This window comes from Aethalodelphis obliquidens, unplaced genomic scaffold (genome assembly GCF_003676395.1).
Source record: "Aethalodelphis obliquidens isolate GAN/ISIS:26980383/991018 unplaced genomic scaffold, ASM367639v1 scaffold39, whole genome shotgun sequence".
In the NCBI taxonomy this organism is placed as follows: domain Eukaryota; kingdom Metazoa; phylum Chordata; class Mammalia; order Artiodactyla; family Delphinidae; genus Aethalodelphis; species Aethalodelphis obliquidens.
The window spans coordinates 295,834-315,546 of NW_020837983.1; the positions used below are offsets into that span (position 1 = coordinate 295,834).

Sequence of the window (19,713 nt, forward strand, 5' to 3'; positions counted from 1 at the left end):
GTTAACATTTAAAGAAAACTAACAGCTTTATAAAAAAGTCTCCCAAACTCTCTTACATATACACCAAGGTAAACTTTTGTGATTTCAATCCTCTTACTGTCAGCTAGTGAAATAAAATTAGTAACTTACCAGGTTAGTTACAGAAAAGTTAACAGTTAATACAGCATGATTTCGGCTGATTGACTGATCATCTTCAATTAGAATGCCACAGTTTTTCCTTCCAACAATGTACTCAACACCAGCCAAAAGTCTGTATGGTTCTAAGAGAATTTTTTTAAAAAGTAAATTAACAGGTACACACATACATAAACATGTATTTAAGATATACATATGGCAAATATTTAAACATTTTTATTTTGCTATTTAAAGGCTAATAATCAACTTTACATAAATCAAACTTGTGTTTTCCAGTAAAGCCTCACTGAAGGAGGCAAATCTAAATAGATAGAAAGCTCTACCATTTTTCTAACAGGAAAACAATTTTGTCAATGCTTGCCCAAATTAACTTATAATTTAATGCATTACCAAATAAAATCACAACACTATGTTTGGAGCTTGATAAGCAAATTCAAAATTCCATCAGGAAAATATAATGTGAAAAACTGTCCAGAAAAATGTGAATATTTTGGGAACTTCCTCTACCAGGTGGTAAAATATGCCAAAGTGAAAGCAGTTAAAAAGTATGGTATTGGATCAAGAGTAAAAAATATAGATCAATGCAAGAAAAGTCCAGACCAGATTCAAGTGCATAATTTGGGGATTTTTTTTTTTTAATGTTAAAGGTAGCTTTTAGAACAACGTGAAAAGGTTCTTAGTTTAAAAAAAATTTGGAAATCACAAATTGTTGGAAGAACAGCATGTACGTTGAAGACTTGTAGAGTTTAGTCTGGTACCACTGGAGTGGTAGAGTGATTAGGGCAAATAAACTAGACAAGTAGAAAGGAGTCCAGGTAAACCTTGACGAGACCTGGATTATATTTTATTAATCAGATTCTTAACCTAGAGTGGACTCTTTCAACAAAAATCTTTTGTGATGGTTTCCCTACATTTTTCTTAGAAGGATGGAACCCCATAGCCTCCATCTGATTCCGAAAAGAGTTCAAGATCCCCCAAAAGTTACGAATGCCACCCACTGGCACTAGGGGCATTTTTCTTCTGCTGCCTCCTTAAAGGAACTCAAAGAGCCAGCCACAGGCTACAACTGTTTCTGGAAACTGTTCCTACTGTGTTACACCTCACAATGCTCCAAGTCCACAGTGAAACTTGATCTTTGAGTCTCTATACTTTTTAGTATCTACAGTATTATTACAGTATTTATTTTCCTTACCATTAGTTTGCCCTCTCCATACTTCCTTACACTGTCAGTCCATTTAGCCTCTACGTAGATCTTTTCTTCACTCATAATGTAAACTTCCGGAGGGCAAGGCCAATCATAGGCTACAACTGCTTATCTATCAACTAATAAGTGCTTACATATATTAGGCAACCAATTTACATGCAATTACCATTTTCCGCTGCTAGAAATGCAGAAAAAAAATTTTTCAGTTGTTGTGATGACAAAACGGTAAAAGGCTCCGAAACAAAACCAAAATTATGCTTTCCTGTAGTTGCCATTTACACAAGTCATCTCCGTGGCTCCTCACAATGCGCTCAAGACAGAGTCATAGAGTCTTCCAGACTGTTAACTTATTCTGGATGTTTCCTCAAAAGCTTAAAACGCTAGATGTCGTAACATATACCCGGCCAAGACTCAATCCGGAAGACCATCTAAGCCCAGGTCAGAGCTAGTCCCGCCAGAGGAGTTGGTCCCAACCACGGAGAACCTGGCGGTAGACCGGGAGGAAAGGACCCGGCGGTCACTAAACGGCCCAGTGTCGCATGCCTCCTCCCCCCGTCAGACCAAAGCCTGGTTCGCAAGCACTGCGCACCCGCCGAGAAAGACTACGCAGTCCCCACACAACAAATGCGCGGCTTTCGCACCAGCTTTCGCAGTCTCCCAGGGCGAGAACGGTCCGAAAGTAACCATCCGCAAACCCTCTGCCCACCGCATCTGCTCCCGGGAAATCGGTCCCCGGACATCTCCCTACCGCCCTTACCTCGGGCAGGGCCCGCAGCTGGGAGCAACTTCCACATGGCCTGGAACACTAGGGTCTGGCCGATGCGCGACAGCGTAACCGCGGCTGACCGACGTGCGCGGCCGCAGCGCCTGCGATTGGCGCAGACTCCGGGACGTGCGCGCTCCTGGAAGCCACACCTGCCTAAGAAGCGGAGGGATAGACAGAAGTGCGGCGTTGGCGCCTAGTCGCCACCCTGTGGTTAGGAAAGGAATAGCGCAATGTGTATTGAAATGTGCTGTCTTAAAAGGATCCCATTTTAAGGTGTTCAATGAATACAAGATTATCGATTTTTTTTCTGATTGTGAATGGAAATGATTTTAAAAATCAGCTTCAAAGCAACGTAAGGAAACTTTCTAATTAAAGATATTAACGTAGTGACCAGTTACGTATTTCCATGCATTTGCAATTGCTTAAATTGCGGTCATTCCTTCGTATGGATCCTAATGATTGTGATAATTATGGTGAAAATAAGTATTTCACTCCAATTATTTTTACTCTTCTCCAAGCTCAGATAAAGTTCTCCTAATTTCTCTGTTTCATAATGTTACACTTTCATCTAATCAGTAGCTAAGTACTGGGGAGTCTATCCATCCTTTCCATTTCTACTTGTACCAAGCTGGTGCAAGCTCTTCTCTTAATGCTATAGTAGCTTCCTAATCCTTCACCATCCACCTCCTGCACTAATCCATCCTACAGTCTACACACTACAAAGTAAACACCCTAGAGTACACTTCTGATGTGTAATAATTCACATAATTTTTGGTTTTCAAAAGCATTCTGAAATGAGAAGGAAGAAAGATGTCACTTCAAAAGGCTGGTTTATGAAAGGCTCTGTTATGAACATAGATGCAAAAATCTTATACACAAAATTAGTGAATTGAATCAGGTGGTATATAAAAAGGATAATCATGACTAAGTGGGGCTTATTCCAGAAATAGAAGGGTGGGTGTTAACCGGGGGAAAAAAATAAATGTAATTCACCAGAATAACAGGAAAAAGGGAGCAAAATAATGATCATCTTGGTAGCTGCAGTAAAATCCTTTGATAAAATTCCACATTCATCCATTTATTCTCAGCAAAATTGGAATGAAGGGAACATTCTTGATCAGATAAAAGGCATCTACCAAATAACTGCTGCTTACATTATACTTAAGGTAAATTATTTCATGTTTCCCCCTGACATCAGGAATGAAATAAGGACATATTTGCTCTTATCATTTATTTTAAACATGGTTTCGGATGTTCTAAGCAATGTAAAAGGGAAAAAGAAAAGGCATATGGATTGGAAAGGAAGAAATAACAGTCATTATTCACAAATAACATGATCATGTACATTGAAAATCTAAAAGAACTGAAAAGTATATTTAATAAGGTCACTGAACACAATGTCTAAAAAATTCAGTTGTATACCTTTATTCCAGAAAATAAATAGAATGTGACATTTAAATAGCTAATTATAGTAGCACCAACAGTCATCAAATACCTTATAAGAAATCTATCAAAAGATGTGACACAAAACATTATTGACTGCAAAAAACTACTGACAGAAATGAAAATAAGTTCTAAATAAATTCAGTATAGTATACCATGTTCGTGGATTAAGATGCCATTTCTCACAAAATTGATCTTTCTATACAATGAAAAATGAATTTAAAAAGTCCCAATTTTTTGAGTGGAAATTGATAAGCAGTTTTTTAAATCTATATGGAAATGCAAAGGCTGAGAATAGTCAAGGAAATTTTGAAGAAGAATAAAGCTGGAGTGCTTACAACTACCAAGTATCAGGATGTATTTATAAAGTTATATTGTCAGTGTTCTGTTGACACGAGGATAAAAAATAGGCAACTGTGTCAAAATAGACCTAACCCATGTTAGGTCAACCATGTTGATCTGCATACGTAATTTGATTTTTCAAAAGTGATATTACAGATCAATGGAAGAAAGTTCTTCCTTTTTCAGTAAATGGTCCTAGGGTTATTAGTTAACACTACAAAAGAAATGAAGACTGACCCCATACTTCACACACATACAAACTTTCAAATATACAAAACAGTATTGTTAGCTTATAGTCATGTTGTACATCACAACTGGAAATTTCTATATTGTTTTTTATTTACTATCTTGCCTGTGCAATTTCAGAGGCTCCCCATTGGCCTTTCCCGCTTTGATAGCTCTTATTCCGTAGGCCAAAGAACTGTACTAATGTGGGTGCTTTACTAACTACCAAATATGTCCTTTTCAATTATATATTTGGGAACTGTGGAAATGACCACCAGATAGGTCCCTGTGCTCAGTGGATGTACTTCTTCCACACCTGGGCAAAAATTTCATTTATTATCTGGCTCCTATCTACCTCTAACTGCGGGCCATAATAATTCTTTGTGTTCCTGGGTGTCAATAATGATTGTGTCCAACAATCCTCAAAATGTTTGAACATTCCCTCTTCCTCAGTGTATGGTTTCCCGAGGGAATGGCCATAGGTCCTTTTGAGGAAGGACTGAGGGTGGGGTGGGCATGGACGGGGAAATCATTACCATATATTCTCACCAAAGTGTTACAGGGTGCTTCCTCCTGCAATCCTGCCTCTCCTTCAGTAAATGGGTTCTGGATTGGTAAACTGGCTCAAGTTAGAAAACTGGGTAAGAGACTGACTTTTTATTGAGACGGCTGCTCTCAGCCTTATGTCACCCATCCTTGATTTCTTGTCATTGTATAGATTGAGCATGCCCTTGTTAGCTAACCTCTATCTTTCCCCCTAGGGATGCCGTATTCTATTAATCATCTTCAGAGGTCAGGATCTCTGACTGTCACTCCTATTTTGCCACTCATTTGGATACGTGTAGTGGTACCTTTCTGATGGTGAAGTGCTGCCACCTGGCTTCTACTGTTTCAGGATTCTGTTAGCCTTGTTGTTTATATGTGAACCCAGTTCTGTAACAACATCTTTTATCACTCCCCATGACCTACGAGGAGAGCCACCACTGAGCTTCTCAGTGATGCTGGTGCCCCTCTCACCAGAGAATTCCTAGTCACTTTGATAAATAGAGCATCTGTATTGGAATACTGGCATGCCTACTTCTCTGAGCATTTTGCTCCTTACATCTTCCATCTGCCATGACAATTCTTCCATTTCTACTTCTCTTCGTGTGGGCCACCACTTTCTTCAAGCTTCTAAGAGCCATCATGGAAGAATGATAGTCATATTTCCTAGGGTCCTTGATAGTATTAAATCCTCTCTCCCTGGAGAGTGCTGCCAAATCAATAAACTCTCCCTTGTGCAAATTTATTTTCCATCTGCTCCCTGTTTAGCAATTTCAGAATACAGTCTCATAAGCACTCTTCTTGTTCCTGCTGGTACATGTTGGTGAGGTCCTGCAGCTCCATCACTATAAAGTCACTTTTTCCCTTTTCAGAGCAAGTCCTTCCCTAGCTGGCTTTTGCTATAACTTTTTCCTGTTTATGTCTGATTACCAGAAGGACAGATTGAGTAGTCTCAGAGTGATTAAGGAAAACTTAACTGTTGCTTGGCAACAATATATGTCTGTTAATCAGAGTTGAGAAATATTAAAAAGATGGGACACAATGCGGGTAGAATTTAAGATTGGTAGCAAATTGGTCTGCTCATTGTTCCATGCTCCTTGCTTCGTGTAGTTTGCTGGCATCTCCTCTTACCTCTGTTCTGTTATAAACAAACTCTCTTAGATCTTTAAAGTCTTCATGGAAAATTCCCTCTACATCTTGCCTTAAATGAAACATGGCTCTCTCCCTAGGTCACAGCTTCCTTCCATGAGTTCTAGGATAGTCATTCCAATACCTCTCCCACTGACATGCACCATATTTATTGGCCAATAGAATTACTATTTCCCCCTAAACTTTCATTTCCATTTTAAGATATTCATCTTCCCTGCCTTGCAAAATCTCTTCTAGGTCAGGATTATTTCATATGACTACCCACCCTCTATACCCCTTTTATTGTTACTAACTGCAGGTATGTCCATGTCATTTGCCCATATTCATTGAGGACATTGCCATCTATGTGAGAGTTTTCTTCTCCATCCCAACTCCTGCCATCATTCTCAAGTAATTGTAAGACACAGCTGGACAACATATTCTACCAACTAGGCTCACATTTCTTTGACTTTCAGCTCCTGTGACTTTCATTTCTGCTTCAAACATACTACCCCTTTGATGGTCAGTTTTAGCTCTTTATATCACCAGAATCTTCTCCAGCTTTAATATCCAACTTTCTGACTGGAGCTGCTTGGCCTTCTCGCTTTCTTATATGTTCACTCCCATTACACCTGCTGTTTAGCTTCTTCCAGGTATCCAGCCACTTGAGCCCTCCACTTTACCCAGGTTATCTGTATCCTTCTATCCTCCATCATATGCAGGATAGACACCAGGATCTGAGCTTGAACTACTTTTACTCTTAGCTCATCTCTCAGTACTGAGAATAGCTCTCAGAATAACTTTTACTCTCCGAGCTTTCAACTCTCACTTTCAGCTCTATAGCTCACTTTTCTATGAACCCTAACAACCCCTCAGTCATGAGTCAATCATACAGTAACATTCTAGACTGAAGCTTCTGGATAAAATCTGCCTATCTTTGAAAACATGAAATGAATGCAAATTCATAAGCTCTAATATCAGTTGAACTACAGAGCATTATTCATCAGTCCCACTTCCTGTTTTTTTTTAAAATTTATTCCCTATAAACCTAAAGAGCTATTCCACAGCTTCGCAAATCTCCTCAAATCTGATCACCTCCTAGCCCCCTTCTAAGAATATGGTATCATACCTTACTGAGGAAATTGATGCAAGAACTTCCCTGCAATTCCTGTTCCTACTCTGCCTCTATCCCCATCATAAGACAAACTTCTTTTCTTTTAAAAGCTATACCTACATCTCATTCTTGCCTTCTTTTATTTTTTGGCCATGCTTCACAGTGTGTGGGATCTTAGTTCCCCAACCAGGGATCGAACCCATGGCCCCTGCATTAGAAGGGCAGAGTCTTAACCATTAGACCACCAGCGAAGTCCCTCATTCTTGCCTTCTTATCTCTTATTTCAGGGTGTGATTTGACCTTTCAGTTTGGGATCAAATTCTCCATTTGTACTTAACTTAAACCCATCTCCTCTCATTTCCACTAAGGTTTTGCTTTATGAGTTACCTCTTTATACTACATATCTTCAATTTCTTTGTTTGTTTTCTTCACATTATCATAAAAACATTTAAAAAACTATCTTGTCTTCCCCCCAAATTCCATTAACTCTGCCATTATTTTATAACAAATGTTAAGCTAAAGCATAGGTTTAACAGAGCTAGGATTTAATTGTCTCAAGATCACAAACTAACTAAGGTAGCTCAGTCTCCTCTGACATATAAGTGGGATTAAATAATAGCTACGTTGAAGTATTATTGTTAGCATTAAATGAGATACTGTACTATGCATGGTAGATGTTAAACAAATATTAGTTCCTTTTCTTTCCTTCCTTTCTAGTTCCTTAAGGGTAGGGGCTGTGTCTAAGTCATTTCTGAGTCCCTACTGTATAAATCATTTTTATATCTCTAATATTTACCATAGTGATGGGCACAAACAGGCACATAAGTGTTTGTTGAACTTAACTGCTCATTGATGTCTTTTGAATATCTCATTGAATATCCCTCTTTCCAACCTTTACTTATATTGGAACTGTGAAGGTAGATGGGGTGTGGGGGAATAAGAAGCATGTGGAGAAACAGTGTTGACTCAAGGTGTATCTTTATGATTCTGAGGATTATCTGATAATAAAGAACAATGAGTTATATTTTTTGTAGCCCAATCCTAATTCTATTTTACTAGAATTATTCTACTATAATGATTTTATATTTTTTGAGAATAAACAATTTAATTTCTATGTGACTAAATTGCTTTGTCTTTACATGGGAGTATAATAGTATATATGTTAATCTATGCATTATTAGTAACTTAATGAATTAATCTACTGGATTATAATTATCAAATTGGCTGTTTGACCAGAATTTATTTGTTAAAAAATTGGAAGTTAAAAGAATGCAAGACCCCAAGTTGCAAAATGTATGACTTGACTTTACAGAATGAGAACAAATAAGTCTACGTAATGGAAGCATGGGTTAGCTTTACTTCCAGAAGTCACTCAAGTCACCCTAAATGATTGCAAAGCACTTTAAAAATCTGAAGCTTAATAATCATCTAAAAGTGTAAATTAGATGAAGTACGTAAATATTAGAATACATAAGAGCTACTATTCTAAAGAAAGTCATATCTTATCAATTACTTTATGTTAACAGCACTTAACAATGACTTTCGTAGTACCATACCAGATGGTCTATAATAATTCTACCAAATCTCATTTATTTGTAAAATCACAGATTTTTAGACTACAAGTGATTTTAGAGATAATTTATACCAACACCCCAGTTTCATGGATGAGGAAAATAAAGCTGATAAAAATTTATTTGCACAGTAGCAGAAAGCCATTGTGCAGTAGAGTCATGACAAGAACAAACTTCTGCTTCTCAGTGCAGCTCTCTTTGGATCCCTTCAGCTACAACCTGGACCAAATCCTTGGAGCCCTACCCTTGAGCAATCCCTGTGTAGTGCAGCCTGGGAAGTGAACACTGGATCAGAAACTAGAAGGAGGAACATTATCAACTGTTTCTTCTTTTTCTCAGACTCAGACATATACCTTTAAGGATGTTACAGGTCACATGTTCAGTACCTCTCACCTAAAATAAGCAGGACATCTGCTGTTCTCTAGTAGTGAGATAGAAGCCAGGACTTCTTAGTCACTCTAATCCTTCTTCAAGACAATACTAAACAACCCTCTGGCCATTTCTGGAAGTCATGGTTCTTTAGTACCCCACAGTCCAGGCCCAAGCCTGGTGTGACTATATGGCTTTAGTACTGGGCATTGTTGGCTTTGCTCACTGAGTGGTTTGTTGCTGGGGGGCAGGGCATGACTAAAAACAAAATCTCCTGCTACCCCAGAAAACCTCTCCACAAAGATAGAAGAGAAAGGGAACAGCTTTATTATTGAATAAGCATAAACTGGAATTACAGGTGATCTGTTAAAGAGATTGCAAAGACAGAAAGAAATCTCATCCTTCTATATAATGTTGACAAAAATTTAATCAATAGTTGAGCTAAGAAAGAAATGGGAAATTTTATTTGAGCCAACCTGAGAATTATAACCTGGGAGACAGTCTTTCAGTAAGCTCTGAGGACTTTCCACACATTAGAGGTCAAAGCACAGTTATATAAATTTTTGAGACAAAGGGTTACACATCAAATGATGTATTGACTGTTTACACAATCCAGACTGCATGTACAAAGCAAGTAGTTGGTCATTATGACCCTTTACAGGATTAAGAAGGATGGTTGTCTCCTAAGGAGGTCTGGTTAATGCAGATGCACAATACACACTAAGGGGAATGGAGAAGGCCCAAATAGGTGGAAAAAAATTTATGATCAAATTTTTGTCCTGCCATAAAATGAATTTTATTTCATCAGTTTCCCCCTTTTGATCACTAATCTTTTGAGAGAAAGCATTGAGTGATCAAATATTTGGTCCCTTGATGATAGGGTGATTGCTTATCTGCCCTGGGTCCATCATGTCCCTTGATGTCAGGTCTTAATAGCCTGGTTCTTTTTTTCCTTTTAGGGGTTGTACTAGTAAGAACTAATGTCAATTCCAAGTTGTCCAATAGGATTTACACCAATTTTATCTTGCATGTGCATTGTGCATGTTCATTAATTTATAGAGAACTATAGATGTAATCAATAATTTCAAGTTGTTTATATATCATTCTTAGTAGGAGTAGGTGATGCATAGTGTGAAAGGCAAAAAAATTATCGCTTTATGAGTTACACAAACTGTAATCAAATTGACGGTATAAGTAACAATGTCATTTAGTAAAGGTTTAAGCCAAGACCCTCCTAAACCAAACCATTTCCTTAGTATTACCCCTAAACTGGGAAGAGGATCATTCAGAGTGGCAATATGATTTTTCATATGTGTCATAAGATGAGTTACAATAAAAGACTCATCAGGTATAAAAGCACAACATTCAGTATCTATTATAGCACAAGTTCCTCCTTGGGAAGCAGTTAGAATATTGAGGACCATGTGATTCTGATCTTCATGGAGACTTCTGAATTGAGCAAGATAATGACTTGATTACTATTATTCAAAGCTTGCTGAGTAAATTTTGTTAAAGCCTCTATGTGATTAATGCCATCTTCTATTCCAAGTGATGGAACAAATATTGTAACCAAATGGTCATACTGTTGGAAAACTGATTGAATACAGAATGCTCACATTAAAGGCAGATTGGCAGGAGCTGTTTCCACCTACCTGTAGGTGACCTTGAGCCCAAGGAGGAAATACATTTGGTTCATAAACAAAAGTTTACTAAAGTAATACAGGCCTGGCTTAGCATCTTGAGTCAGCTGTCTACTTCAGATGTCATCTTCTTGTTCTGGTCTGATAGTGCTGGTCTTAAGTTAGTCAGGTGTCAGAAACAGGAGTTGCACTTCATTCAGGAGAATAAGAGGCCTGATATGGTCCCTTCCATCAGGGCTGTAAAGAATCCTTTATCTGATGTTTTTTTCAGTATGCATAATCTCCTGGTCATGGGGCATCTGATCTTCATCCAAATATAGATTACTGTGATAAGCTTCAGAAACAAACTTTACAATAATGTAACATAGCAATAAGGAGCCATTTGAGAACTGAGTCTTATGCAGTAAATACAAATAACTTCAAAGACAACAACACTAGAACTTCTTTTTAAACCACACTAGAACTTAATGTCCACCAAAACATAATCTTTTCTCTCTAAAATACAGAAAGTTTTAACAGATTACTTAAAAGGTTAAGAAACTTTACAATCTGTTATCAAAAGCAGATTAGCATCCTAAGAAAACTTTGCCCTCTTAACAGAGAAAACACCAAGTTCAGATTTTACACCATCTAACCTTTAATATTAAAATTAATTTACTCAATTAAATTTATTCTAATCTTAGCAAATCCTGACATAGAATTCTTTTCTAAAGATTCTTTCATTTTCTTTCTCACACACCTTCTACAACTTTCTATATCCATATTAATTTGTCCCTTATTTCCTTTCCCATTTAGAAATAACCAGCTTTAGGACAAAAATTACTTTCTTTTCCCTTAAGAAAACTCATTTCCAATCCTTATACCTTCTTTTTCCTTGCATACAAAGATGTTTTCCTTGTTAATTTTTAGTAGTTTTAATTACATATTTTAATTAGAATTCTTAACTTTAAAACCTTATTGTCTCAAACTAACAGGCAAGTAATTATGAACTGTTTATTTGTCATACAAGCACTTCCTGATTGGCAAACTTAGGAATATATTCTATAACCTAATTTCTTTCCTCAGTGAGGCACAATATATATCTAAAGAACCCAAATATCTTTAGTTTTTCTCTAATAAGAAGACAAAGGTATGTAAACTTAGACTTGTTTAGCAATTAAAGTTCCAGTACATTATTTGGAATGATCTGGATATTCAATGAATTCCCATCATTTAACTTAATTTAGCAGTTTTAAGTTACCAAAAAATCTGCAGAAACTATTTTAAGTAGACAGTCCTTAAAAGAGAAACTATTTTAAGTATACAGAAACTATTTTAAGTAGACAGTTCTATTTTAATTAGAGAGTCCCATCATTTAAATTAATTTAGCAGTTTCAAGTTACCAAAAAATCTGGAGAAACTATTTTAAGTAGACAGTCCTAAAACATCATTATTCCTAGAGTTCACTTAAAAATCTCTTACCTCATTTATATTTAATGTACTTTAAAGTTTCATCACATCAAGTTAATGTTCTTGCTGACAAATTTTGCAACAGGAATGATAAGAACTTATTTGACTTGTAGTAAACCTAGGTACCATAAAAGTATTGATATTACACTTAATGTTGATGACTCTAAAGACACGTCTATATTAATTAAAACAACACACTTAAACTTGTTTTCATTCATTAAAGTTAATCTTAGATCATGTGACACTGAAATTCATTTGGATTAGTTTCTTTTATATTTCTGAGTTTTTATATAAGCACTTAATTTCCTTTCAGCCAAGTAAATAGAGTTCTTTTATAAATTAATTTTAGCAATACCATATATCTAAAACACACCTATGTAGATACATACAAACACACAGACACAGAGACCCCATAGTTCCTATAACAAAATTTCAGCCATGAATCAGGTACAATAATATAAAACCCACCAGTTACAAAAGAGATTGGATTCAAATTGGGTTTCTGGCAGATGGAAAAAATCAAGGTCATTTGTTTAGATGGCTAAATCCTTTTTACTATTATTTATTGAGAAGACACTTAAGATGTGTATATGTTCTTGACAAGTCAAGTTCCAAATTAACTATCTCCCTTTTGTTTTTTTCTTTCCCTAAGAGTTACCGTCCTGAAATTTGCATTTTAAAAAGATGGCCTACATAAGAGTTCCTAGAGAAGATCAGATATATGACTTTATATCTCAAAGGCATAAGAGAGGAAATGCAAGTTCCCCTTGGGAGGAAATTTTGTTCCCTTAAAGCCAGAATTTATTTTTTCAATACTTACAAGCCACTTAAGGGGAGGTTTATCCCCACTAAGGGGATAAATAGGGGAGGTTTGTGGAGTGGTAAAAGGATTGGTGGGCTTTGGATTGTTTCTGGAGACACACATATGGTCCCGTAAAGACTAGACTTATAAAACAAGGACAGCTGTTTTTAATTCCTCAAAGGTTTGAGTGGCCACTTAAATTATATCGAAGGGCTGACATACTTTTTCAGCTATGTTGGATTGTTTTTGTTTCCCTCCTTTAGCTTAGGGGAGAAGGCCAAAGGAAAAAAAGAAATCCAATCAGGCCCTCAACATTAGCTATGGTTCTGTTAGACTGGTAGCTTCCCCTCTTGGTAATCCATTTACAAAAACATTCGCGGATTCTCCCTGGGTTTAAAAAATTCTTTAACTATGGCCCTCAGTTTGGCCTTTGATCTGAAAAGGCTCACCTAGAGCCTCAGGTGGTCCCATTCTTAAAGGTAACCATTCAATAGTCTCTTCATAGTGGAAAGGCAATTCAGAGGATTACTAGAATGAGTACTCAAATAAAGGGGGACAGAGGGGAACAGTAATTACATCAGTCTTGAAGTCTTTTGTTTTAGGTACCTTTTATATCAATCTTTCATTAGCCTTCTACAACAAATCCTTCAATGAGGCCACTTTGGAATTTTGAAACCTGTGGGGGCTTCTGCACACCAATTAAAATAAATACAATGTTTTAAGATGAGAGGTCTCTAAAATTTTAACAGTTTAGAAGTCTTTCTAATTCAAAGAATCCAAGAAGCTAGCCCTACACGTATTTTCTCCTACTATTCTAATTTTAGAAAAGAGAAAAACTATTACCACTCTTGTTTCCAGTAGATCCTGCAGACAGAGATCCAGCAGACTGGTTGCCATGGTAAGAACTTACCTTCAACTGGCTTTCTTTAACTGTGAACACAAAGTTCAGTTTTGGAGTGCCTAAAGAACCCTATCTTGGCCATTTCAGGGTGGGATTTCCTTTAATACCCAAATAAGTAAGTACTTGCAAGTATACATAAACCCAGCTGGTATTCCCTTGGGTGGCTATCTTCCCAGGAACTGTTTGGCCTTTGAGAAACAATTTTACATTAATAATTTGGTAATCTAATTCAGATATTAGATCTGATCTGAACAACTTTCTGAGGACAGTGTGGTAGATTGGATGTGTGCTTCCTCTGAGTCTAGCTCCCCAAGGAGTTGCCTTTGGGTTGGTTCAACTCTTTTACGTGTCTCAGTTTCTCCCTCTGACAGTCTGAAACCACTGTGGGTGCTTGGAGCACTGGATGATCAGTCCTTACCTCGTGCATCTCTGGAAGAGCAGTATTTACTTAATGATTATAGTGGGGTTCTCTGTGGGGACCTCACTGCACATCGTGAGGATTGATCTTCCACTATGTTCTTAGTCACCTAAGAACACCTTGTGGCTGGAAGGAGCAAATTCCCCTTGTTCTTCAGAGCTGAATGATTCAATCTTTCATACCACTAACAAAAGTTTTGTTCTGAACATATATCAAATTGTTTTGTCAATTTAAGTCAAATTTAAAAAACCCAGCCACCTATGTGTCCCTGAATCTCCTGCCCAGATCCCCCTAGGTTCCTGCCTAAGAAATGCACTGGTGCCCCTTAAGATTCCAAGTCTTAAGTAAAAACAGCTCAAATAAAAATTTAGAATCATCACTTAAAATCAATGAGATCCAGATTATCAGGAGAACTCACCAGAACACCTGAGGAGTACTGAGAAGCTGGTGGGGCTCAATGGGCCTATGCTGGTACCAAGTGACAGTCTGGGGTAGACTCCAGGTGTCCTCAGGTGGGTATCTCTGATATCCTGCCAACCATACCATGCATATGTCAATGAAAAAATTAATCAATAGTTGATCTAAGACAGAAAGGGAAAATTTTATTTGAGCCAACTTGAGGATTATAACCCAGGAGACAGTCTTTCAAATAGCTCCGAGGACTATTTTACCCATTAGAGATCAAAGCACAGTTATATTAGTTTTTGAGACAAAGGGTTACATGTCAAATTACATATTGACCATTTATACAATCCAGATCTAAATGTACAAAACAAGTAGTAGGCCATCATAACCCCTTACAAGATTAAGAAGAAAGGTTATCTCCTGAGGAGCTATTGAGTAGTAGATCATCCTGACCCTTTACAAGATTGAGAAGGAATGTTGGGGATTCCCTGGTGGTCCAGTGGTTAAGAACCTGCCTTCCAATGTAGGGGACATGTGTTTGATCCCTGATTGGGGAACTAGGATTCTACATGCCGTGGGGCAACTAAGCCCGCTTACTCTAGAGCAGGGGTCCCCAACCCCCGGACTGTGGACTGCTACCAGTCCATAGCCTAATAGGAAGCGGGCTGCACAGCAGGAGATGAGCAGTGGGCAAGCGAGCAAAGCTTCATTGCTTCATGTGTCGCTCCGCATTGCTTGCCTTACTGCCTGAACCATTCCCCCCATTGCTCCCGTTACTGCCTGATCCATCCCCCCCAAATCTGTGGAAAAATTGCCTTCTATGAAACCAGTCCCTGGTGCCAAAAAAATTGGGGACCGCTGCTCTAGGGCCCGTGCACCACAACTAGAGAGCCCATGTGATGCAACTACTGAGCCCACGTGCCACAACTAGAGAGCTCACATGCTCTGGAGCCTGTGCGCTGTGGAGCCCACGCACCACAACTAGAGAGAAGCCTGTGTACTGCAACGAAGAGTCTGCCAGCTGCAACTAAGACCCAATGCAGCTAAAAATAAACAAATACTTTAATATATATATATGGTTAAAAAAAAAAAAAGACGGAATGTTATCTCCTAAGGAGGTCTGGTTAATGCAGATACACAATACACATTAAAGGGGAGGGAGGAGGCTTATATAGGCAGATAAAAATTTTATGTTTAAATTTTTCCTGCCTTTCCATAAAATATTAAACCTTCCCACAGAAACTAGGAGATGGGGTACTCTCTTTCTTGATAATTACGTTTCTAAGAAATGGCCCCCAGGTCTCTGAGAAAGACATTGCTGGATTGTAAAGCTATCAAGAAGTTTATTTAGCTTTATAAAAAATATTTACATACATTGCAAAGAGAAAGAGAAAGAATTTACAATTATAAGTTTTCTAAAGTAAATGCTCTAAAAAAAGGGAGATAACAGAGTTTTTCCCCTTATTTTCAACAGGGAGAATTGTCTATTATTTTTAATTTGTATCCCCATTACAGTACCAAACTAAGTGGGACTGATCACCCTCTTCAACCTCTTCCCCTTGAGCAGAAGCTGTGAGGCATAATTTTGTACAAACAGAACTTGGTAAACTTATTTTGGACACTATATGTTAGGTTTTTGTAAAACTCTCTAACAAAAGTTTAAAAAGCATTGAATGTAATTTCTAGACAATAATTCTTGAGCAGGAATTTTGTAAGTTTTTTTCCTTTTTTTCCCTCCCTTGGAGTAGTTTATCTTCTGGGTAATAATCTTGTTGAACCTGCTTAACAGTAAGAGACTGTGATTGCATGGGAAAAGAAAAAATCATTATATAATGATGCCAGGAGTTTCCCCCTAATCCTGGGTTAACAATTGCCTTTGTCGATGTGCATGATAACAGTGAGTGTTTACTGGCTCTTTTCTATATGCCAGGCCCTATTCTAAGTGCTTTAAATATGTTATTTCATTTAAACCTGTATAGAACCTTACAAAATAAACACTCTTCTTATCTGTACTTTACGGATAAGAAAATCAAACAGAGTTCATAACTTGCTACACATTAGGCATCTAGTGAGACCTGTAGCTTGGCTTGAACCTCAGCAGTCTGACTCCCATATTTACACCCTACTAGCAATGGCTGCGAGCTGGGCCCCAGAGCCAGACAGGTCTGGGCTCACATACTATCACTGTTAGCTGGGAAGTTTGCCTAATTGTTCTGTGCCTCAGTTTTTCAAATGGGGATAATAATAGTACAAACCTGTGAAAGAAAAATGTTGCCTGCCATATCAGTAAACAAAGGATGTTACAGCCATAAAGCCATCACATTACAGCCACCCCTTACAGTGAGCCCTGAGGGAACTCAGGATGGAAACAGGCTGCCCACTGCCCAGCCCTCAGCTGCTGTAGCCACCGACGGTGCATCCTGAGAGGACTCAGGATGGGAAAGAACAGCATACTGATCCTGGTTGGTTAGGGCGCATATCAAAGGAATGATTTCAGTGAGCCCAGACTCTTGCATCTTCCCATACATAGAAAAGTGCTAAATTCCTTAACTTGAGATGTCTGGTTTTCTTTAATTAACAGCAATCTTCTGAAGTTCCTACTACCTGGTCTTTGTTGCAAAAACTCCTATATACCCTGGCTCCTCCCTTACCCCTTTGGAGCAGTCTCTCAGAGCTATCTGAGAGGCTGTGTCCTGGCTTAAGTCCTCAGTTTTGTCTGCCAAATAAAACATAATTCTCAACTTTTAGGTTTTGTGTTTTGTTTTTTTCAGTCGACAACCTCATGAAAGCTCATGAGGATTACTGATATGTGTGCACAGGATGCTGAAGAGTTTGACAAAGAGAAAAACGTTGAGAGATATTAGCTTTCATTAATAATATATCCTCAGTCATTGAAGTCAAACCCCATGGCTCCAGCCTAATTGAAATAACTCACTGAATTTGGAAAGGTCTCTTTGAGCCCCCAGTCTATTCCTTGGTAGTGACTGTCAATGCTACAAGTTCTCTAAATTATATTTATGGTACTGGCTTTAGAAATGGCAACAGTCTCAGTGCTTACAAATTCATGCAACAAATGTTTCTTGAGGGCTATGTTACCAGTCATTTGCTAGATATGGGAGATAGAAAGATAGTAAATAAAAAAGACACTCACCCCCACACCTCCCCTCTAATACATAAAAGAGAGATGCAACTGCAACTGTGACAAGAGCTACAAAAGGGAAATTCAGGGCTCTGTGAAAATGTAGAACAAGGTGGAACAAGTAAACTTCAGGTCCCCTCACTTGCACAATCCTTCCAAGGACACAGAGGCATTTATGTTTTAGTAAAAGTTGCAAGATATCTTAACATTTGTGGTTAAAATAACTTTTCATTCCACTTCTGTTTGTCAAAACTCCTCTCCTGTTGGATGATGTTGGGGTGACCACCAGCAGTTGGGGGATTTGCTAAGAGGAAGTTGAATTGGGGATAGCTTAGACTTGGACTAAATGAGAAATATTTTGTGATTAGTTGTCTCTTTTGTATAGGTGTAAGTAAATTTTAGTTGTACTGCTATAGGACTATCTTCCAGAAATATACTTTCTCTGTACCTTGTGACATCCATGTCTAGGCCAGAGGTGGTATTGAGATATAGATGTGTCCCATGGTGTCCAGTCCTGGAAGAATATGAGGATTGAAGGAGAAGCAAAGTTTGAAATGTTTGAAGTGTATGGAATAAGAAGTTAGTATCAACTGTGTAAAATTGTAAGCAGAGGATATGGTTTCATGGATGCAGTCATAACGGAAGTTTTCCTTTGTCAGAAATATTCAGCAATACAGTATTTACTATTATGATGCACCATACTTTTTGTGTGTGTATCATGGGAATTGGACACAATAGAATTTAGCAGAATTTCTGTCTATGCAGGATACAAATCTGTAGCAGTCCTATAAACAGCAAGTCTGTATATGTGTGCAGTCACATGATTTAGCACCCAAACTTTCTACTCCCTCTATAGAAAATGTGCTTACAAAATCTTTGATATATGAGGAGGCGATCAAAGATAATGCAGCCAAAAAAATGTAGGGGAAAAGTGTAAATAGTGGTATGGTAATTAAGCATTTAAGTAATTAAACATACTACCTTACTTTTCTGGATTGTATGAAATGTGTGATATTACAGATTTTTTTGACATTTGTAATTTGTTATGATTTCTTCTTACATTCTAAATTAATATTCATTTTTGTACCTAATTTGGTATTCTTTTTTCTTAAAGAAGGCTCCCAAAAGTGTGTAAGTATCAGATATCACCAAACTTGGATGCAGCTCTAGCAGGGAGACCTACACTAGTCCAGAGTCAAGGTAACTTTCTGAGAAAATGACTTTGAAGCTGACTTTTGATGTTGGGGGTCAGAGGCAGCCACACTAAGATGGTAGTGTATTTATGTGTGTGTATGTGGGATGGGGATGGGAGGGAGAAAGTGTGAGGAACTGGGGTGCAGACGCTAAGGCTGAACAATGAGGAAGGATGGCAGAAGTCATGGTGTGTTTTTAGGCCCTGCAATTTCAAGAAAAATTAAAAATTAAAAAAATTTAATATGATCATTTCTTTTGTGTCACATTCAAGACAGGTGCAGTGTATATGAATTTTCAACCCCATATTCAGGAGTGAAAGTAATATCATTTTATTTTATTTAAGTCCCATTCTTAGTCCTCATCCATCCATCCATGATTGTGGGAAATTCAACCTTAGTCATCCTTAGAGTCCTGTTCTTTTCCTTCACTCTCAAGATCATGAGAAGGTGAGCTTTCTCTGAGGTATGTGTGTTAGTCCGTTCATGCTGCTATAACAAAATACCATTGACTGGGTGGTTTATAAGCAACAGAAATGTATTGCTCGCAGCTCTGGAGGCTGGAAGTCCCAGATCAGTGTGCCAACAGAGAGTTCCCTTCTGGTTTGCAACTGCTGACTTCTCATTGTAATACCATCGCTTTGGGGGTCATGATTTCAACATATGAATTTTGGGGGAACACAGATATTCACTTCATAGCAGCATGCGCTCTCCATCTTCTCCCAGAGTTTCCCTGTGGCATTGGTCTAACTGCCCACATTGTTAGTTAACTGGATAACTCACCCTGTATTGTCTGCCTCCCTTTCTTACTGGTATTCCAAAGTTCCCCAGTGAGTCACTTGTAGTGGATCTTCTTCTCAGGATCTGCTTTGGAGGAACCCAAACTGAGACAATGAGTTAATACTGTAAGCGCACTGTCAATGCCCTCC

The 19,713-nt window shown here is 38.0% G+C and overlaps 1 protein-coding gene across 1 annotated transcript in view; it reads right to left on the reverse strand.

Moving 5' to 3' along the window:
• Nucleotides 1-2,260, reverse strand: part of NBN (nibrin) — a 59,014-nt gene extending 56,754 nt beyond the window's left edge. Inside the window, 2 exon segments of the mRNA XM_027131369.1 lie at nucleotides 130-260; nucleotides 2,097-2,260. Coding sequence (XP_026987170.1) covers nucleotides 130-260; nucleotides 2,097-2,133 — 168 coding nt within the window. The 5' untranslated portion in view covers nucleotides 2,134-2,260.
• Nucleotides 2,261-19,713: the final 17,453 nt, after the last annotated feature.